This window comes from Melozone crissalis, unplaced genomic scaffold, assembly GCF_028551555.1.
Source record: "Melozone crissalis strain CALT ecotype California unplaced genomic scaffold, PUWL_Pcris_2 ptg000039l_1, whole genome shotgun sequence".
Lineage (NCBI taxonomy): Eukaryota > Metazoa > Chordata > Aves > Passeriformes > Passerellidae > Melozone > Melozone crissalis.
The window spans coordinates 7821648-7844807 of record NW_026535817.1 but is presented as its reverse complement, the minus strand read 5'-3'; the positions used below and the strand labels follow the sequence as shown (position 1 = coordinate 7844807).

Sequence of the window (23160 nt, the reverse complement as noted above, 5' to 3'; positions counted from 1 at the left end):
ATTGTAAGCACTGAACTTCACTAGGCAGCTAATGATAATGTCTGCAGCAATGACACCACACAGCCATAAGCAAGGAATAACAGCTATGTCAATTGGATCTTGGATGGAAAAAAACCAGAAATTAAAATATTTCTTTACAATTCATTTTGAGAGTCTCTGCTTACAGAGGGCAACTTTCATGGAGAATTTATCCAGATTTCACAAGAGATGGGACAAGAACCAGCATAAGTGTGATGATGTGGATCAGGAGCTGAGCACACCAGGCTGATTTTCAGTTAATTGTGCTCTCAGTTATGTGCAATTTTCACTACAGTGTGGAGGGCATGAAGATCTCTGCTGTCATGTGCCCACTGACCCTACAATTTTAGGGACATTTTGCTTCTCTGGTTAGTTTGTCCTATGAAGACTGACACACTTTGGCTTCGCTTTTATGTGATGAAGCTTTTTCAGTTTGTGAGCTCAAGACAAAGTAAGATATTTACCATGGCTATGGTCGGCTGGTATTTAAACACAGACTTAACTGTCAGCAGGTGGCACACATTGCAACAGAAGTTGTCAGCATTGTTACCTGCTTTTCATAAAGCTGTTTCATACTTCTAAATTGATGATCCCATTGCTTGTTCACCTCCAAAAGCTGTAATTACCAGGAAGGCACAGTAAATAACACTTATTTCAACATTTTCAGTAAATCAAAACCAGACTGGAATTCTAATCCTCTGTCAGTGAGTGTTCCCAACCTCCTCATCATCTGGCCAGTTCATTTATTTCAGAAGAAGCAAGTTGAAGGTTTGGCAAGCCTTGCAGCCCATCTGCCAGTGCTTTGGTATTTCGGTTAAAGCACACGAACATTCAGGAAGCAGCACTCAGGAAAGATGCAAATCCACAACAAGCTGCAGGTGGATCATGTGCAACACTGCACAAATCCCAAGCTTCAAATCCTAAATGGCCAAGGGCTTCTTTCCTGGTAGTTTTCTACAGGTTCCATGAACATATTTCCCATTAAAAGGTCTTTGACTTCAAACAAAGGAATGGAAGACTCCTACTGAGTGCAAACCCTGCTTGTCATTCCTTGGCCTTTAGCAACAAGGGTCATTAATAAAATTTGCCCTTTGTACTAAATAAACCTCTGCCCTTCCAGATCCATAGGCATGGTACAATCAGTCACCATGTGCTTTAGGGAATATTTAGGATTACCTCTCGTCTCTGTCTTTCCAGTGTGAGGATCTGTTGCTCTGGAGAATTGGATGATAAAGGCTTCTTTTTGCTCAGTAACGTGTGCCTTGACTGGAGAAAAGCAGTGTTCAAATATTAATGCTTCTGGCCTGTTCTCTTCAAGATTCTCATGTAAGGTTCCCATCCACCCTGACAGGTGCACATAAAGAAACTGATACAAACATTTTCTTAGACCAAATTTGTATCTAAATTCCTTCACACCTGCTGGCAGCTGATCCTGGAGCATACATCTGCTTTAAACCCACTCAGGTTGTGTTTTAATTGAAGCATTATGCAAATAGCCACTGAAATAACTGAAATTGTATCTATTTGTACCATCTGAGACACAGAACACAGAAGAGGATTTTAATTATCTTGCAGATGGCGATACAAACAAGTAGTACAAGCCACAAAAGTTGAGCATGACTTGGAGAGGGTGTAAGTAATTCCCCTCATTTACAAGAACTAGAATAATTAGCAGGATTGCCCCTGGTAAGTGCTTGCAAGCAACACAGAAAACAAATAGGCCATTTGGAGAAATTCAGTAGATCAGTCTGCAATTGTTCCATTTTTTTTAAAATGTGGCGTTTCACCCAAGCAGGACAGCAGAAGCTAGACCCTCATTTTTATAATGGCAGTGTTCTATATCATAATTTCCAAGAAGTTTCTATGGATTATCATGAAAACAAACATGTGATCTATTAGCAAGAGAGAGAGAGAGCTGTACTGGAAAAAAAGAGACAACCTCATAAAAACAGAACAAGCTTTGGTCAGATACATGCTCCGGGATTTTTGTTTCCCTCCCTAAATTCTCAACCACTGTATGAAAAACAAGAATAATGGTGTGACCAATTCTGAGGTCTGGAATAAATTTTCTGTAGATACAGAATTTAATGCTAAATACCAATGAAGATCAAAGGACAGTATTGCTGTGTCTTTTCAAAGGCAAAAATCCCAACCACATATTTGCCCCATGGCCAGTCCTGCTGAACTCTTGATGTGGAGCCCTTGACTTCCAAGCCAGAAAACATTTAATCCCTCTCCCTGTAGCTCACTGACATGTTTAATTTAGAGTATCTGAAGAAATACCTGGCAGCTAATGGAGTTATTCCCATGCTGAATTGATTTCAGCATCTGGGCCTTAGGCATATATTGAAGAGCATGTTTAGGAATAGCAATAAAGTGAATAGGACAACTCACAAATCTAACAATTACACATACACTAGGCACCAACTAGCCCAAATACTGCTCACAGTAGTTATGGGGTCACTCAAATGAACCACTTTGCACTCTCTGTGCAACTTCTAGAAGGCAAAAAAAAAACATTAGGAAAGGGCTTCTTCTAAGAATGCTATTTGCAAAAATAATTCTAACATTTCCATCCACTCTTACACAGCTTAAATAACTCAGAAAAATCTAGTAGAGCACAAAGATTAGACCATAATTGTCAACCTACAAAGTGACCCGCTCCTGTTAGTCAGAAAACACTTCAGAGAACAGCCAGCACAGCCACTTACCTGCAATGGTTCTGCTGGAGCTTCCATGTGACTCCCACCTGCCCAGGTGCATCCAAGCTGGCCTGGAGTGCTTCCTTCACTGCGGCTCTTGGGAGGAAGAAGAGCAATGCAACAGATTTTATGCTGGCTAAAAGAGCAAGAGAATTTCTTTCAGACCCAGAAGATCCAGGAGGGCTGCCTGTGGGAGCAGCCACGGCCCAGAAAGTAGTGGTGGAATTCTGATTTTAACCTTTTCCTCCTTCCTGGCTGGGGCTTCCCAGAATGGATGAAGCACAATGCCTATGACTAATGTGCCAGGCAAGGCAGCTCTCAGCTTTGTGTGCATGGAAATCACAATTGCCTGGCCAGTTCCCCCCAGAGAGGAAGTTGCATCTAAGGGAAGGAAGGGTATTTGCTTTTTCAGTAAATAAGAGGACAGGATTTTCTATCCCTGCTTCCAGTTATAAAAAAGGACTTCGGTAATTACAGCAATTATTGACACTAAGAGTGAACTATCAGAAGAGAAAAATGAGTGAGTCATGCTTCTAAAGGAGCAATAGCAAAGTCTGTTAACAGCTACAGGGAAAAGCACCCCCATACAAAAACCCCAAGATGTTGAGGGGAAAACCAACACTGGAAAATTGATTTGTTTCCCCAAAGAAAAGCTGCACACAGATGAAGAATGACAGATGTTTTATTTGCACTTCAGCCACTTGCTTTACCTGAGCACGGATCCAGCTTAAAGACACTCAAGACTTGGGTACTCAAAGGCAGCCACCACCCCAAACCTGTGCCTCAGGTTCCCACTTGGAGGAAGATGTTAGCCTTACCAAGTTAAACTCACAGAAAAGATTAACAAAGAAAAGGCTTCCGCAGACTTGCTATCAAAGCCAGAATGAAACAGAAAAGTACAAAATGTTCTCGTCTTCAGTCTTGGATTTATGAATAATAACGGATTTCAGAGGGAAGCATAAAAGAAAAATTCTGCTTCCTATTGGGGAAAGATCTCTGGGTCTATGGCTTCTGCAGCAGCAGCAGAGGTTGCTCATTTCCTTTTGAAGGAATGAAATGAAAGTCTGCCTGTGAAATTTGACATAAAATAATAGAAACCCCTCTTTCAAATTCCAAAAACAGATTTAGAGAAAGTAAAGCAATCCTGTGACATGCTGAAATTTTTCAGCCACATGCCAGATCTCTGGTTCACAATGCGTGACTAAGCAACTCCTCTTTTGCAAGATACAAACCCCAATTTGGAAGAAAGCTACTATTTTATAATATTTGCATATGAAATATGTCCTGTTACCCTGAGGTTCTTTCCATTTTTCTCCTGGTTTATGGAGAAGACAGAAAACTTGTGGTGAATGAAGAGAAAAATTCAAAACCAAAGGTTATTTTAGTGAAGAAATTGGAAGAGTTTCATCTGTACCTATATCGAAACTAGACATTGAGCATATCAGCTACAGCACTGAAGACTATTAACTGGTGCAGAACAGCACCAACACTGGGCATCTGCTTAATAAAATTAAAATCCCAAACGTTCCACACTGCACATCTGCTCTTGAGGATGATGATGCTGCCCCTCCCCCAAGCTCCCACTCTCACCAGTCTCATCCCCTCTCCAGCAGCAAGTTCACTTTTGGAGAAAGCTCAGGCTGAACAGCTGCATTTTAAGGTCTGGCCTGCAAGGGGAGGCAGCCCCAGTTTCTGGTTTCCTCACACGAGCACGCTGGGGTGTGGTGAGCGAGGCGCCGAGCATCCCCACAGTGGGGACAGAGGGGCAAACCCAGGGCTCAGCCCCACTCGTGAATGACAGCTCCCACTTGAAAGATATTAATGCTCAAATTACTTTGAAGAGAGGATGAGGCTGAGACCTTGGTTGATTCTGTAGCTTAGGTCACAACAGTTTCCTGGAGAGCTGAGCAGTTTCCTGGAAAGCTACCTGGACATTAGAACACTAAGTTCTTGTCCTTCATGACTGCAATAATGCAGATGATTTACATCATAATCACAATAAAATGAATGATTTTACATAAAACTGGACAGAACAGAACTAAGACTCAAGTACTTTTCCGTGCCTGTCTCATCCAGCTCAGCATTCATAGGTATAATTGTTTGCCATGTAAAAACAGATTGGAGAGAGAAGAGTATGCCCGAGATCCGTATGAATAGAAGAAATGGCAAAAGTAGGGAAGAAAAACTCAAGCTCTTTAGAGGTGGTGGTATTCTTCCTGCAAAAACTGGGAGGCTGAAGCAAAATCATTGCCTGTCTCTGTGAAAACAGTTAATAGCACCAAAAAGAAAGAGAAGGAGATGGCAGCATTCATTTTCATTGATATTGCAGTGATAAAGACACTACATTTCTTTATGTTTACTGCTATCAAGAAAAACTTGGTTGTAAAACAGCACTGCAGACACCTGAGATATACAGAAATCCTTGAAAGAAGGACACTTGGAGACCTATCAGGTTTCAGAATTCAAAAAGCCCCATAAATCTTTAAAAGCATTTATACTTGGTTTAAAGCTATTGAACAAAACAATCAGTTTCAAATTGCTTGGAAAATACCAGTTGACAATCAGACTGTAAATGCAGTTACAAATCTAAAAAATACCGTCAGGTAAGGAAAAAGCTGCTCAGAAAGCAAATAGGAAAATTTGCTGCCCCTCACACTTCCTAAGTTCACTCCCAAGTGGCATCTTAAAACAACTTAGAAGCCTCTTATTAATTTCTATTTTATTTCCAGGATAATCTATAATTTCTATTAGTAGCAGCTTTGAGATTGTTGTTTTGTTTTCTTTTCACGTCCTGCTAAAAAATGAAAAATATTTTAGTTTGTATTCTAGGATGACCTGAGCTTCTTGAGCATAAATGCCTTTTAGGCATCTTTGGGAAGCTTGCAGTGGGAGAAAAATCAGAGCCTTGCAGCTGTGGCCAGCACTGAACCCTCTCACAAGCCTCAGCACCAGAAGATGATAAAAGTTCTCATTTTCAGAGTGCTGGATCTTGATTCTGGGAACAACTTGTGTCACAGTATTACAAAATATCACTCAAATTCACATTAATGTAAACCATTTCTCACTTCTGAAAATTCTGTCTGTTCAGTAACTGCAGTGAAACCAAGACTCACTAAAAGGCCTGATGCAATCAAATGTGAGGCTTTACTTGATGATGATAAAATCATACAAAATGACAAAGTAATTTTTTTCCTAGCTGGTCATGCATCTGCTGTGTGGTTTGTTTGGGATTTTCTTTGATTATAATTTTTTTTTAATTTATTGTTCTGTTAAAGACTGGTAGAAGCTAGATTAACTCTGAGATGACTTGGGTTAAAATTTGGTGGCTTTTCAGGAGCCTTCACTTTGCTTATGTTTCAGCTGAGCTCTGTTTTTGGCTTTATTACTGAAGCTGTTATGCCAGCAGTGTTTGCCACAATATCCATTTTACCATTCTGACGCATGTGGCAAAATGGTAAAAAATGAGAGATTTTAGCTGAAGAATGAAATTGGCTCTTGACCCAGAAGAAGAATCTGCCTCCTCCTGCCCCAGCCTGGCCCCTGTGGCTCACCAGAGAGGTGTGCTAAAAAGGGATTTTGCCTTCAGTAAGTGTGTCAGCCTCAGCCTTTTGTGCTGCTCAGTTACATGTTCCCTCTGACAGAAAAATAGGTGCAGATGCAAATTTGTGTCTTAATATGTGGGAACTAGATAAAATTAGAGCAACACATGTTTTCAGAGTAAACCAAAATATTTGAGCACAGGCTTCTGCTTCAGGATTTCCTTTACCCACTAACCATAAGGGCAAGGCCTCTCAAGTACCTAAGCATTTGCAAACTCAGGCCTGCTGATGAAAACCCAAGTTCCACGTGAAAAGAATTGGATGACAATTTGCCAATCTAAAAAATGCAAATCTATTCCCTTTCCTGGAATGGAGAATGCAGCTTCAGGACAAGCTGCAACTGAAGGAATCATAGATTGCAGGACGTGCTGAGAAGTTCATAAATTCTTATGGAAAAAAATCCTGGCAAAAAGGGGAATTTGTTTAAGATACTTATAGATTTGTCTTGAAAGTGATTTAAGGTCAGCTGGAAATGCCATTCTGCAGAGTGCAACTTGTACTCTTCACTCCAGAAAAAATGTTACAGAATGAAAATGATCTTTGACAAATAACTTCCTGATGAATGACTGACACTTAGGGAAGGGTACACTTTCGTTTCATTATTAACTTTTTCTTAACTCTTGAGCATTTCATTTGTCCCTCATTTCAAGTGCCAATCAGCCTCATTTCCCAAACTGCTATTTTCTGGTGTGAGGTTCTTTTAGTATTATTTCATAATCTTCACAAATTCTACTAGGTGTTAAAAATTTGCCCTCCTTTCCCAAAACACAATCCAAGACAGGTACTCCTAGCACCTTACACTGAGGTTGTTGAAGCTCAGCGAGACTGTCAAGCTGTCACTCACTTGAATCCCAGCTCAATAACCAGCCAAGTGAAAAGTTTTGACTTAGCAATGTAAATAAAAACCAGCCAGCATGTGTCTAGTGCAGAAATATTACGAAGTATCCCTCTTTAAGCTCTGAAAACCTCACACATGCATTTCAAAGGTAAGAAGTGCCATAAATGCAAAGAGTGTAAAAGCACCACAGATTAAATACTGCCACTGTCTCCTGTGTGAAGCACTGCAGCACTCCTCAGAAAGCGTACAGGTGAGCACATCCTTTCTCTTTCCTCCTCACATCGCCCATATCCCCATATCCCCCAAATCCTTTCCTATGTCTCCTTCTGCTGGAGAGAGGCTAACATGTGGATTTCCATGGATCATTTGTGGCTTGTAATTTCACAGCCTGATTCTGCCCTGACTTGTGCTTCGCCAGACTCGTTTCTCCCCCGCCTCCGGGAATCCCCATCCCTCCCTGTGGTTCCCTCTCCCCCACTGGTTTCTAATCCCACCGGTCTGACCCTGCGGCGTCTCCTCAGGCTGGCTCAGCTCCGTGCCCCGAGGTCATGAGTCATTCTGGAGATGGCGGTTTGCATGTGAAAGGAGCCGGGTGTAATTTCGGATTTCGTAGAAGAGAGTCATCTCCCTTTTAGCTCCTCACCAATTTCCTGCACCGTGCCTCGGCGTGCAGCCCTCAGAGCGCTCCTTTCCCCATCCCGCGCCGCAGTGACACAGGTAAGAGCGCCATCCCTTGCAGGTGGATCATTCACGGTTTAATCACTCCTCCCGTCTGCAGCCCTCCCTCCTCCTGCTCCTAGTTTGTGGAAAACGGGGAAATGCCTTCTATTCAGGGGAGAGGAGCGAAACTGAGAGGGAAACCCAGAACAAGTTTCTGTCAGGCTTGTTAACCACGGCTTCACTGCAGGCAAAGACAATTGCCTTAGCAGGTGGCTTACGATTTTCTGTTTGCAATACCACAGAAGTGTGGGTTTGAATCATCATCATCTTCCTTCTCCTCTCTTCCTATTGATCTGAAAGCCTTTCTGACTCTTCCACAGGTCTGTGTCTCCCACACCTCTGCTCATTCCCAGCTAAATCAGAACATCCAAATGCATCAAAAATGACAGTGTTTTGGGGGTTACACAGTTCCACGGAGCTGTGTTATCCAAAAGGTACATCTGGCTATAGGGTTTGACACTTAGGATAATAACCAGTGGGTTTAGCTGACCTTTTAAAGCACTATAAAATGCACCTTCTCAGTCACTCTTCCTCATACCAAAAAGTAGCTACGTCAGGGAAAAAAAATGTGCAGCAAGTTCATTGCATCATTTCAAAAATCCTGAAGTTTCATGCATAGTCAAGCCCGGCAGAGAACATCCCCTGAACGTTCTTTCCTGGCAGATAAACATTGCAAAAGCACACTGTGATTACCTTAAGGGAACACGAAGTTCTCTGAGGGCTCAGCCTCTCTTGGGCAAGAGGTTTGGGGTCCTCACACGACTCCAAAGCGTTGCTCTTCCCTATCAGGTTCCTTATTTCAACATCCAGCTCTTTACTTTCACACCTGCTCAGGAAGAAAAAGCAATGTTACAATTTACACCAGAATTTGAGGCTTTCTTGTGAATGTGAGAACAGAGCTGGCCCTGCACCAGGCTCCAGCTCCCTTCCTTCCTGGTAACACAAGCAGAGAGCACCAGGGCAGTGACACACAATCTTCATGTGGCAGAAATTGATTTAAAATACTTACACAAGAAGCCTTTATGAATTTTACCACTTTTCACCTACAAAATCCAAATCGACCCTTTTGGGAATTATATTAAGACTGCCACATGCCCTAAACCTCACTCAGAGTTTCAAGAGTTTTAAATTCAGCTTCAGCAAAAATGCTATCAGAATAGTTGAATAGGTTTAGAACTGCAAAACTAGGTGCTCTAAGTCTTTTGAGTTCAAAAATATCATATTCACAAAGTCTTTTAATGGCACCTTTTGTTTTCTCTAACACTTTGTAGCAGACACCTGACACGCATTTTCAAAATTTTTTTCCCTTAAAAATTCCTTTTAAAAACGTTCACATCTTGTAAAAAAATTTGGTCTGTTGAGAACACTTAATTTTTTTTTTTTTTTTGCAGGAAAATTCTTTTCTTTCAGTCTCACTGCTAAGGACATACAGGACTTAGGTGCAAAAAAGGGCTTGTTCCAGATTCACAGAACAAACTTGCAACTAGGGCTGATTCACTTGATACACTGTCATGGTGGAATGTGACTTCCAGATAATTAACTGAGATACAATTAGCACAAGCCCCTAAATCTCCTAGATCAATCCAAGTTATCAAGAAAGATTCATCTCTTGCAAACTTAGACTTCATTGCCTAATCAACTTGAACCAATTTTAAATATAATGCATGACCAGAAAGCAAACTGCAAGGCTCAAAAAAAAAAAAAATCACTGACCTCTTACAGCAAGATTACTTCTTGATTTCAACAGAAAATACACAATTTTTTCTTTGAACCACCAGAAAAACTGAAAGCTGTAAGAGTTTGTCAATTATACTTCCTGAAGTTTAGACAGGCAATCGTCAGGGAGTGAGCAGCAGGTTCTGAGGAAACTCTTGAAGGGAAATTGATAAAATTGCCCAACAAACAAACCCATTTATCTTCATCAAAGAGTAAAGAAGTGTGGTGAATTTCATGCTGATAGCATAGAACGATTCATTTAATGCTTCATATTTAAAACACAGACACTGTAGCAGAAATGCATTTTCACTAAGCATGGGGAAAAAAAAATTCATTTCCAAGAGGAAATAAAATACCAAGAGCAGCAAATAAGGGCTAGTAAAACTCTAGAGCTGGGTTGTTTGGGTTGGTTTTTTTTGACTTGCTGCTGGCAGTTAGACAAGCTGTATTTCATAGCCGTGAGGACTGAAAGCAAGCCCTTCCCCAGGCACACTGTCATGAGCCCCACGGTGCTGCAGGAGGCTGCGGCTGCTCTGAGGGCTGGTGCCGGGTTCCGCAGGCTCAGCTGTGCATGGGCGGCAGGCGAGCCCCAGCAGCAGCACGGAGAACACCGCGGGAGGAAACACCGAACCGCGAGGCAGAAATCCAGCCCTCCTCCGGCTGGCTAAATGCTGCAAAACCCTGGGTAAGCCAGGACAAGGGGCACTTGTTCTAAGCCATTCTGTGCTGAGGCTCCCACACCTCCGGCAGCAGGCAGAGCGGGCGCTCTGCACTCCCAAGTGCACTTCCCTGGAGAACAGCACCATTGGGACCGCAGCTCCTGATGCTGTCTGAGGCAGCTTTGTGCAGCAGAGGCGCACATGCCCTGGGCAGAGCCCTCGCTGCTTCCGAGGCTGCTGACAAGAGCTGAAAAGCCACAGCACGGAAGCCGCCGCTCGCTGCTGCAATTCGCCACCCCCAGCTGCCAGCACAGCCGACTCGCCCAGCTCGGGCAGAGCAGCCAGCGCTTCCAAACTCTTTCAAGCCAAATGAAGCAGCAAAGCATAAGAAAAAAAAATACTCAGAATAAAGGAGCAATGGCCGGGCGCAGCCCTGGGGACTGTAAAAGATGAGCAGCAATCTGGCAGGAGTGCAGCAGCAAATGCTTAGGCAGGCTGCACTCAGCTCTGCTTCTGGTTCAGCCACTGCAAGGGGAGGTGTGTGACCACAACCTCCTGAGGTCAGAGCATGAACCAAGCTGAGAAAAACCCATAAACATGGGGGGCTGGCTTTTGATATATTTTTTTCAGTCAGGAAGTGTTCATTGCTCTGCTCACCACAGTTTGATGTTGTAGCTGTAAATGATAATCACCTCTGGCTGCTCCTACCCTTGTCTGTCCCTACACTCCTCTTTCTGATTTACCTGGGCAAAAGCAGGACACAGCTGTGCCTGGGTAAAAGAAAGAGAACTACAAAAGGCTCCGATCTCTACAAACCAATTTCCGTTCCGTGTTTGAAGACTATCACAAAAGTCAGAAAGTTACTTCATTTTTAGACTGAGAAACTATGACTGCATTTATCTGCATTTTATTATCAGCCACTTTGACAATCAGAAGGATACACTTATGGTGAACTAGACCATTATTCAGATCTGCTGTGTAGATCTGATTTAGAATCTGGACTTTCAGAGCACACAGACGCTCTGAGTGCTCGAATACATCAAGGGACTCCTGATTAGGAGCTACCCCAGACCAAGATTACCAGAGCTTCCCCCAGAGAGCTCTAGAGGGCACACAGCATTCAGATTCTGCACAGAACAGTTTGCAAAACTGCTTTTGGTTTCCTGGAGTTCACAGGAAACCTCTGCACCATTAAAACTTTTGAGAAAATATTAAAATATTAAACTACTTAAAAGCATTTTTCTGTGGTTATACAAGATAAAGTATAATCCTTCCACGTGCTTAAGCTTTCTAAGGTATAGATATAAAAACTACACATAGCAAGCTGTGATTACTGCAGAAGGCAATCAAAGATTAGAATGTTAACTCTTTTTTGGAGACTTCGAGTTAGTTGTAAAATTTTCTTTTTTGAAAAATTAAGATATTTGACACGGAAGCAGAAGGTCCAGATGTAATGAAGGAAGCTGGCCTCCCAGTACAAGTTTTAGCAGCTTGCAGGGAAAGCAGACAGCCCAACCTTCCTCACAATTTCCATGTCAGATCTGAAAAGCCATGTCCACCAGGAATAAAAATTAGGCATGTTCTCTTGGGTTTTCAAGTTGTCATATCCATGCAGAACTTCACTTTGCACTCCACTAAAGCTATTTTCATTTCTCCCACGTGTTCAACTTGCTGCATTTAAAATGGTTTTCACTTCTTGCCCCATAGTACATTTTTGCACCACTTCAGTTTTTAGCTACACTGGCCTATTTATAATTTTTGGTATTATTTGTAATAGTATAATTCTCTAACTAATAAAGATTGTTTAAAAATGGCTGCATAGTTTTTACAGCAATTCCAGTTTTAAGCAGAGAGCCAGAACATGATCAGCCCCATGCTTCAGGCTTGAGCAGCATAGATTGAAGGCTGAAAACCAAAAGTTCCTCAAATAAGAAGGTAGAGGCTCCATAGGAGTCCCAGTTCTGCATCTCTTGACTCTTTCCTGTTTTTTACTGGAAACTGGCATTATTCCTTACTCATAGCAGTTACATGGCAACAATGGACGTACCTACGAGATGTCTTGAGGCATTTATTACACAACACTCATACCAAAGCCATACAATTCTATTTTAACTATTAATTTCAAGGCTGGTGTGCTGGGGTCATTCGCTTGTGGTGGTGAAAGCACAAATACACACCATAAACAATTGTGAAAACAGGCTTTAAGGCAGGATTTACAGCCAGACGCCAACACCATGGAGCCATATTTTGATGGGAAATGAATTCCAGAGCTTAATGGTAAAACATGTGCTTCATCCCCTTGGGTGGGCATTCGGGATATAGGATTCTTGTTTGGCTAAGCCTAGGAAGTAAATTCATGGATAAAAAGAAATTTCTGCATTTGAATTATGGAGAAAGAACTAGTCAGATCAATTTAAAATGGGCCAAATTGTTTCGGCTAATATTTCCCTTATTTATGATAATAGACTTCATGTCAGAAAAAGGCCTGTAGAATAAGGGGGAGAATCTGATTGAATTACAGAATATTTAATCTAACTTGCTCTAGAAATAGACTTTAAATAGGAATAAAAATAGGGATATTTTTTTTTAAATGACAGTTTATCTCTAGAACAAGGCTATTCTCTTACGTTCCATGTAATTTTGCAGAACTTTTGCTCTCTTTTAATTCAGTTTTGTAGAACTCTTTGATTTTTTTTTCATGCAAATACATTGAGATTTTTATATTGAAATCTTCAGCTAAGACTGAAAAAAAGCAAAGAATTTCCAGTCCAATAAGCAATAGGAAGAAGAAAAAAGACAAAAACACTTTTGTTACTGAAAAAGATTTTGCAGCCCTGTAAGCTCTTAGAAGTTTAGCAGACTCTGAGCTGATAGGGAATAGTTAAAAAGTGGTGCAGCTCCCTAAGGACCAGCGGTGCTATTCCAGTACTCAACACTCCAGTCAAAGTTTAGGCTTGGGAATTTGAGCCAGAACTTTTAAAATTGAGCTCCACTCGTTCCATGTTCCACCTCCCATGTGCCACCATAAAAAACAGTTTATTGGGCATAAAACATACTGTGCTGGGACAAACACAAAAAGAACACCTGCCTTTGATGATTATGAGTAGACACTTAAAAAGAGAGTTTAGGGGGGGGAAAAAGCAGCAGCATATTATTTGAAATTGTTTTTCGCTTAATATTTTAACTTGAGTTTCACCCCCAAAAATTTATCTACTGTTTCAAGAGCATAGATGGGAAGCTAGCCAAACATCAACTGAGATCTACCTGGTAGAACTGCTCTGTCTTCAGAGTCCCACAGGTCAGTGTGGGATTAGGAATAATCTCACCCCAGTGCCAAGAAGAGAGCTCCATAAGGTGCATGATAGGGGTTAAAACAAGCACTGTGACCATAGCAGAGAAACCACCTAAAACTTTCCCTCAAATCTGATGCAGCCAAAACATCTGCCTCTCACCCCATAAACGTCCCTACACTTCTGTTCCCTTTATGACAAAGGAATGGGCCTTTTAAGGCACTTAATGGCCAGCAGCTGTCGGGCTGTCAAATGCCACATCTGGAGAATCTGTGTGCTGTTAATGTGAGCAGAAACAATTATTCCTTAATACTTTTGCTTAATTTTAAGAATTACACAAATGACAACAAAAGGGGGGCATGTTCTTAATGGAAACACATCTGGTTTCCTCTGAAAATAAAAAAGCCAAAAAAAGAAAAAAAACAACCCAAAAGGGGGGGCCCAGTGATTAAGTGAAGCAGCACCTATAACCCATCCCAGCTCAGTGAGGAGAAGGACAGCTACTGATGGTATACAGGCACTCAGTGTCTCTCAGTGTTTGACTACTCCCCTCAGGAAATTTGCAACATGCAAGAAGACCATGGCTGTTGGTTTGCATTAAATGATGTTACTTATCACATGGTGCTGTTCCCTCTGTGCCTGGATATTCCTGTCCCTTGGAAAACTTCTATGCTGCTGCCTCACCCCTGTACTCTATACAGCTTGTACATCAGGAAAAGAGCATCACCCTCCTTTCACTTGGATCTTCCAGTTCATTTTACTACCAAGACATTGACTGTCTTCCTAATGGACAGCATTAGGGCTGCATTCAAACCTCAGGAAAGCCAATTCAATTATTGCCACCAACTTTCTCAGGCTTCAAACGAGCCCTGGGAGAGTTGCGGACAACTGTCTCCCTGGAGAGGCAGCAAGTGGGGCACTGTCACCCAGACTCAGCCCCCAGGCCTCTCATGTAGCTGTGTGTGCCTCACCAGTGGAAAGGGAGTTGATTTCTGCCATGGAAATCAATAAGTGGCAAGCTTGGCCAAGCAGCACGTGCTGCCGGAGCCGATGAACTCCCCCACTGAAAGGCACACATGCAGAAAGCTGTGGGGAGGTGGCAGGAACGTGTTGAAAGAGCTGAAAGCTAAAACGACACAAAGGGAGGCAATAGAGATGTTTTTCAAGCACTCACTCTTTTTCTGTGGAGATCAACGCCTAGAAAAGCTTGTGCCCCTGTCAGGGCACTTTGCTGGCTTCAGTACATGCCTTTTTGGAATGGTGTCCCTCCCATGGCCCCTTCTGGACTGGCTGCTTGCCCTGCACATTCAGCTGCAGCCCCACAAGTCTGTTCACATCATCCACGTGCTTGTTCCACTGGGAAGCTGTGACTCTGATGCAGCACAACTGCACAGAGCTGACATTTTTAACTGGTACTTGACACCACTGCTCTCTTTTCAAATCAGGCACCACCACAAGCAGCCCATTGTGCCTCCTGGTGCAGCCTGGGCCAGGATGGGGATGCTTCACCAACACCCTGTTGAGCTGGGCTGAGCCTTTGGAGGAAAACAAGCCCACGATTCATTGGAGTCTGTGTCCACCACACAGAGCTGAGGGACTTGTAGTGATCGACTGACAGCACGAGCAGGACAGACAGACGAGAACCATTTGGACACGCAGCCAGGAAATGTAACATACAGTAGCTGACAGGGGACAACCAGCTCTTGAAGTCAGGTCAGCTCCTTGCCTGTGGTGGCTGCCAGGCAGCCCCAGCTGAAAGGCAGAGGACTCACTGCATCATACTCAATCCTCTCAGTGTCATCGGTAGGACAAATGCCATCTTGTGAAACTGCAGGCGCCCAAAAATTTTTAACAAAGAAGTTTTTCCATGTAATATAAACACAGTACCTTTCCATCTCAACACACTGATGGGGGCACAGCTCCATGCAATCCTCTGCATCTTTCTTCTTCATTTTGAGCTCCTCACAGTGAATCTATTAGGAGCAGGGAAGAAAAAACAAGAGTTCTTAAGGAGAAGTAAAAAAACCCCCAACAATCTAAGCAGAAAAAGTTAAGTAACCAATTACAGTGAGAACAGATAACAGTGTCTTGTATTTCTATTTTATTTTTCATAAACTACAAATGGTTGACAAGCAAGCCAGGAATCTACTGCCTCCTTCCCAGCACCATCCTCTATGAAGCCCACCACTGTGTCAGGGACAGTTCTGCAAGGGCAGAACTGGCTGCTGTGACAAAAATCTACCCAAGGAACAAAGCTGCCAGCAGTTGCAGGAACACTGGAAGGGTTGCAAAAAAGGCTTTTATTAATCATCCTAAAAGAATCAATTAATTTTCATACTCTTGAATTCAAGCGTGTCCTCACATTGTCCAAAAAATTCCTATGCTTCACGGAAGTGCCCAATAAAACTACTGCCCCAAAATTAAGAGAATTTGAGTAATGACTCTGATCTAAATCACTTGGAGAGAAAAGGAGCCTCATGGAAGTTATTGAGCATGAGTGTGTTGTTCCAGCACTCCACAAGCTCCCCTCTGGTCAGGCAAGTTACTCTCCAGCACTGCATTTCCAAAAAGAAGGGAGACAAAAAATTCCAGACCAAGCTCCCAGAGACAAGGGCTGCTACAGTAAGCAGTCCTCATTAAGATAATCTCTTGAAACTGGAGATTTTGAATTAGAACTCCAAACATGAAGAAAGCAAGCACCACCTCTCCGTCTCAAGTGGAAGAAGACATGGTACAAAGAGTGAGCCAACACCACCTCATCCAGAGCAATCATTCTACTCCTGTGCTGCAGGCTGGTGACAGCCGTGGGGATGTTTCCTCAGATACCTCTAGTCCATCAGAAAAGGAGCCCAGAAGCCTTACTCTTCTCTTTAGATCAAACATCATCATCATGGCAATTGCTAGAACTGAAAATGGACAGGTTTCATAGGACCCATCTTAAGGACAGCAAGGTGATCACTGAAATGAAGAGGGGAGCCATTCAGAGCTAAACCTGCTAGTTATAAGCAAATCAGTTTTCAATTACAAGTTACTCTCCTTATTGGTAACATCAGCTTAATGTGAAACCACAGCTGAACATTTTATAGAAACCATGCTGCTTCATCTATGTGCAGGGCAGAAATTTAAAATGAAAGGTTGCCAGCAGAAGATCTGAGGTGTTTGGCATCCCCCCACTTTCTAAATTCCAATTCCTGCAGGCATTTCACACGTTCTAAATGCATCTGGTAATCACTAATTACAAGGATCCTATTAAGGAAAAAAATGTCAATTCAGTTTCATGTGAAACTTGATTCCAGCTTGTCTGAGTTTTATGAGTGTCTGTTTAATCATAACACAATCACACTGAGGTATGGAAAGCTGCATTTGATTGATTTCAATGGGAGCAGCAGACACGGGGGGCTAGTGAGGATTAAGCCTTATTTTGGAGTGCCTGAACTTGGCTTGCATGTGTCTGACTAAAAAAATATAAAATTTGAAAAGCATTGACCTGGAATGAACACTCCACTGTCACTGAAACAAAAACAACAAAAAAAACACCCCAAAATGACTAAAAGGAAGCAGAATGAAAAAAAACCCCAAACTGGCCCAGAACACCACAGAATTCAGACTGCTACTCCAGCCCTAATTTGTCCACTGAGCTTTGACATTTCACCAGTTTCATGTGTATTTGCCAAGCTGGGCACAGTATTGCAGCCCACATTAAAAGGATGCAGGTGAAATGTTACTGAAAATATGACACCCATGTTGGTACAAGTCCTGTAAGAAGCAAGCAACACACTGAAAAACTGGAAAGGAGAAAAGCAGTGGTGAATGAACAAAAATATATTTATTCAGTTATCTTGTTCTCTCCTGGTTGTGCAGGGTGAGCCAGATTTGGGGGCCCTGCTGGGGAGCACTCTGGGTTTGCTGTGTCCCTGCTCCACTGAGCCAGGGAAACACAGAGAAAGCTGACAAGTCCCACATCCCTGCGTGGCCCAGCTGCACACCCAGGCAGCATAAACATGCATTTCTGCAGAAGCCCTGCTGCTCACACTGCTGGGGTGGGGGAGGCTGTGCAGGTCTCCTGACTCTTAGTCATATGCAGATTTTGTAGCTAAAATCCAAATCTCCGCTTGAAAACCTGAACCAAAGAGATGCAACCCAGTCCCTCTGCCCTGTGCAAGTGTTTGTTATTAGGACAACCAGAAGTTTTTACAATCATAATATGCAGTGTAATGCTGTAGGTTTTTATTAGATCTGGCAGACTGAAGCCTAGATGGATAAAATTCAGCTACTTCAAAGAATTAAGGCTCTGTAAAAGAGAGGGTTGTAATGGTCATGTAAAGGATTGCCCAGAATTACATAAATTTTCTGCTTTCTGTCAAGGCTTTTAAGAACAGGAACACCCTGAAGTAAAACAGAATCCGTCCTGCTCACAGATTTATGGGGTTTTGCAATAATTGGAAATGTTTGTTAAAAAGGGTGCAGAATTTCCTTGGTGCTCCCCCCCCAAATTTATCACGGTTCCAAGCCCTAAGTATTTTGTAGATACACCCACAATAGGTCAAAAAGGCACTTGTTTGGCTGGAGTATTAATTTGCATTAAAAACAAGTTTCCCACATATAAAAAACACATTTGAAGATGAAAAAAATTACATTGTTCAAGGAAGACAATGAGACTCACTAATTCTAATGAAATCTTAACTGTAAAATTGATTACAACCAGAGAGGCACTCATCACACTGGTGTTTCAGTATATTTTCCAAAGTGCTTTTCACAAATGTCCTTATTGTAAATGTTAAATCCTGCACTGATCTTGCTCCATTCTCTTTTTCTTTCCCCAAATCTAGCTCTAGCTTAAGAGCATCTGATGTTTCCAAACCCTTGCTCATTTCACCCAAACTTGCTCAGTAATTCATTTTCCTTTAATTTGTATCAAAGCAATATTTTGTAGGAATGCAATTTAAAATGAATGCCAGAGATGAGCCAGACTAAAAGCACAAAAAGGGGAAAGGAGAGGTTTGGTTTGGTTTTCCTGCCTAGATCAACCCCATGGTTCAGTTTTACAGGTCACCACCATCACCAGACATTGTCCCAGTAGAAAGAACAGAAAAGAAATGATATGCCAAATAAATTAAAGTACCTGCTGACAAAATTCACAAAAGGAATAAACCCACTCATAAGTTACCTTTCCAGTAATACACATTTTTCTGTTGTGAAAGCTGCAGGGCCTGTCACAGCCAGGCTGAGTAAATTTACCTCACTTAAGCATTACCCAGATTGCAAAATAGCTCCAAAACAAAGTGGAACAAACACCATCACCAGTGCTGTTGATAAACAGGCCAGCAGGTTACACATTATTTGTGAGTGGTTGTCGTGTAGGAGGAGTGGGAGGCAGAAATGCATTGTTACAGTAAATTTGATCAAAATGGAAGAACAACCAGAGAAATAAAAGAGCATTTGATGAAAGAGAGCCTAAGCAACACTCACTGAAACTAAAATAGGAATAAAGCCTTCAATACTTTTTTGATGAAGAAATGAAGCACAGAACATGTCTGCCATCCCCCTCTACCTAGATGTTCTCAGGTTTTGTTCTCCTAGCAGCCTGCATGTCTGTCTGCCCTTTGCTGAAAATGCAGCTTCACACACACAAATGCCACAAACACAGCAAGATCTGCCAGTTGCCTCCTCCCCGTTACTTCCTGATAAAGTGCTGAAACTTCAGCGTAAGACACTTTCTAACTAAAATTTTAAACCCAAAGCTTGATTTTAGCCAAAAATAAAGAGTAGACAGTTTCCTAGAGTAGATAAATAGTAGAGTAGGTAGCTGTCTTGCCTAATTTAATTTGGACAAAATGAAACTGGTACCTGCCCTGTGTGATGCAGGAAGATTTAATGCTGAATACCTGAAGCTGATCTCCATATTAAGCACAATTCTCCTTTATTAAGGTAACTGTAGATTTTAAGCAGCAATCCTTGCAAAGAACTTAATTCCCAGATGCCCTCCCCTGGAGCTGTGATATCCACAACTTGATAAACAGTGTGGGCTGTGCTCCCCCATACTGGGTTTGTGAAAATGCTCCTCTTGACACATGAATTCGTGTCAGTGGTGAGTGCAAAACACTGCTTTAAACAGCAGGACCTCATTCAAAATCAATACAACACTTGTTTCTTGAACTGGAACTGAGACACAACCAATTTGCAGGCATGTTTTTCCCTTTGCCAATCAGCAAATTTCTAAACATCTTTGGACTGAAGATCTCAAGAAGATCTAAAAGTCAGAAGATTATTCCCCAATGAGTACACATCCTTTCAAGTTAAATCAGTTGCACAAATGCCACCAAAAAGCCACCACAGTTGTGCTCAGCCTCGGGTGACACACATTTTACACATTTACATTTGGCTTACCATGTCAGTCACTCCACACAGGCACCTGCACAAGTGAGTTTAAGGCACACAGACTCATTTGAAAGGCCACAAAACACAAGCTCAGTGCCGAAAATATCATGACAACACTCCCAACATGCAAAAGAGTCACATAAGAAGTGACCAGAGGAAGTTGCAAATATCATCTCACCAAGCCATCAAAGTCACACACAACCTACCTCAAAACACCCTCAGTACTTCTCCTGTTAAAAATGAGACTCCTCATTTTTAATATATTTATAAGAAGTTTTGTCTTCATGGCAAATGTTCAGTTCAGCTAAAGCCAAGTAGTGCACAGAGGTCTGGGTACAAAGTCCATGATACTCTGAGCACACTTACTGTACACAATTCCTGTGGAAGTAAATTGTTCATGGAATAAAAACTAATTTTTTAAAAACTATATAATATGTTGAAAAAGTAAAACTCTCAACAATTAATATCTTTTCAATGCTATTATCTGTGTCCAATTTTAATTTGCTCAACAAATTATTTGGAAGTGGGCAAGATGGGAAGCAAGTACTTACTTATTTGTTAAATGTCAACTGTAAATAATGCAGTAAAAAATGGGCTTTTTGTTCACTACCAAAGCATGGATAGGAAGCTTTCAGAAAAATAAAATACAGATGTGAAAAGGAAAAATGCTGCAGGATAAAAGTAAGATTAATAACTATGATATTCATTGATAGCACACAAAAGGTGGGGCTTTTGCTGAAGAATTTTTAATAGAGACATCACTGCAGTGAAACTGATGTCCTGACAGGAAAGGACAAAACTTTCTTGTACAATACAAAGGAAGAGATTAAAGTTAGGAAGTATCAAATCCATGACTTTGGAATCAAATCTCTGCAGTATAAGGAGGTAGAATATCAAAAGGTAACAGAAAGGAGATTGCTCCAAGTACAGGAGCCACGTGTCCGTAAAAAAGGCAGAGGCAACCCTAGCTACAAAAAGCAATGCACCAAAAAGAAGGGAAGTTTAACAGCAAAAAGAGTTGATTTGGAAGAGGAATGCAGCTCTGTTCTATGTACGATTCATGCCCTCCAAACAAGCTTCAAAATCCCAGGGGAAAAAAAATTTCAAAAAACAAAAAAAAAAACAAACCCAAAACAAACAAACAAACAAAACAAAAACAAAACAAAAAAACCCAACACACCAAAGGAGAAAGAAGAGCTCACAAAAAGGTAGGAACATTCCAAGCAGCCAGCAGCAAAAAATCATTGGCATTTCTTGGCCAGTCCTAAACAACTCAGAATCATATGTTGCTTTCCACACATTCCAGCACTCCCACACTTCTAGACATGTGGTGCTGCTGCTGCCAGAATATTGCACTGTGCCAGCAGCATATCACCACGTCCTGAGGATCCAGAATCGAGCCAAGGGAAGATGAGAACTTTTGGTTCATTTTGGGATGGAGGCAGAACAGTCTGGAGTTCCTAGAGCTGCCACAGCACAAACAGCAATGTGCCCTCTGGCAGCCAACAGCACGGGCCTGGAGAAAGGAGGTTTTAATACTGCATCTCCAAGTATTCCTTACTCAAGGTTAGGATGCATCCAAACTTCTGAGGTGCAGCTTCAATACCAATTTATAGCAACAAGGCAAGCAAAATACCACCTAGCCCATTCTCCAATGCTATGGGGATTATAGAAAATAATTTGTAGTAGATGTCCTAACGATAGAACTGCCTAAGGGAATCCTGTGCCTGCTCCAGGCAGTCAGGAGCTCAGGGAGCATCCCAAACTCCACAAAACAGATGAAACTTGCCAAGTTCTCAGCAGAAACCTTATCCAAAAAGAGGGATTTTGGTCAAAACCAGTATAAGTGCACTGAATCTTTGTACCACTAAATTTACCCCAAAATAATTGGGATAAATAATAACTGTTAAATATAGTCAGTAACATATATGGCAATACATCCTTTACTGTACTCTTCATTGTCCAACTTTATTTAGGAAAAGTAAATAAAAGAACATTTCTATAGTCATTCTATATAAAGAGTAGGAAGAAATTACAAAGCCACTTAGGAACAAAATAAACCTTTAAAATATCAGGTTTTGGATTTGAGGTCTTTTTGGTAGATGAGAAGGGAAAAGAAGCACATGACTTCATTCTGAGGCTAGGAAGAGACCTACCAAGTACAGATTTCCAAGGAATGCAGATGTTACTCACCATATTTAGGGAAGGTGTCTGTCTCTGCATTGCCAGGCTAGGACATCTCAGGCTCAAATAAAGGCTCCCTGAATCAAATGAGAACCAAGAGGTTTGGAGGCAGAAGTCTATCTGTGTATATATATCTCAAGGTTTAACCTACACCCCAGGCTTAAGGGAAACCCCTTTCCTAAAGTCATTCTAGCACTGAGTGCACATTCATCTCTCTCAAACACAGCCCACACAGATCTACTTGAAAGCACTGCTTGTAAGAGACCACAGAGGATTCCCTCTCATTCTCCAGATTAGCACGGAACGGTGACACAACGCTGCGCCCACACACCAGCGAGAGCGGCGCTGTGGGAACAGGGGTGGTCTGCCATGGTGGAAAAGCTGCATCAACTCCAAGTGAACAGAACACAAATATCAATCTAGAAGCAGAATAATTTACTGTAAGGGGCAAATAGGTCAAGGAGCCGTTTCTAGGAATGTATTTTTATTTAGAATTTATTCTAAAGGTTTCTCTTACAGAATCACTGCTCAGTTTGACGAGCTAGAGTCTCCTCATCAGCAGTGACATTCAGCTCTGCCCCTGACCAGAAACACCTCCCTATCATATCTGATTTTCATTCTGAGGAAGAGTGCTTGTAGAGGTGAAGGCTGCAGAAATGTCTCCCCTTCACCAGAAAAGAAGTGATGCAGCATTTTCAAGAATCTACTATTCATTCCAGGCTATAGCCCACTGCACACAGGAGCTGATTAATCAAGTTTCACAGATGATAAAAATTATCGTGCTGTCACCTAGAAGTGAAAGATTCACGATAGGTAAGCTCCGAAAAACACTCGTCTAAGTCTGATTGGTGTATCAGTTTCGGTTTTGATGACAACAACACCTGTGCAGTTCTACACTGAGGACTAAAAACCCTGCTGAGATTTTTAGGAGATTCCTGCTGTAATACTTGTGATCTAACTGCCTTGAGAGCATTCCCATCCTCCTAGCAGAAATATTCAGCTGCTCAGGAGAGCAGGGTGGAGCATTTCTGTCAAAGCACTTACTCAGCTCCTCTC

The 23160-nt window shown here is 41.9% G+C and overlaps 1 protein-coding gene across 1 annotated transcript in view; it reads right to left on the bottom strand.

The window, feature by feature from the left end:
- TNIP3 (TNFAIP3 interacting protein 3) overlaps positions 1-22170 on the bottom strand; it is a 38613-nt gene extending 16443 nt beyond the window's left edge. The window contains exons 1-6 of the mRNA XM_054283882.1: positions 22114-22170; positions 15430-15515; positions 8571-8703; positions 2730-2816; positions 1195-1284; positions 569-634 (exon numbers count right to left, since the gene is read on the bottom strand). Coding sequence (XP_054139857.1) covers positions 569-634; positions 1195-1284; positions 2730-2816; positions 8571-8703; positions 15430-15515; positions 22114-22143 — 492 coding nt within the window. The 5' untranslated portion in view covers positions 22144-22170. The remainder of the gene's footprint in view (positions 1-568; positions 635-1194; positions 1285-2729; positions 2817-8570; positions 8704-15429; positions 15516-22113) is intronic.
- Between the last annotated feature and the right edge of the window lie 990 nt (positions 22171-23160).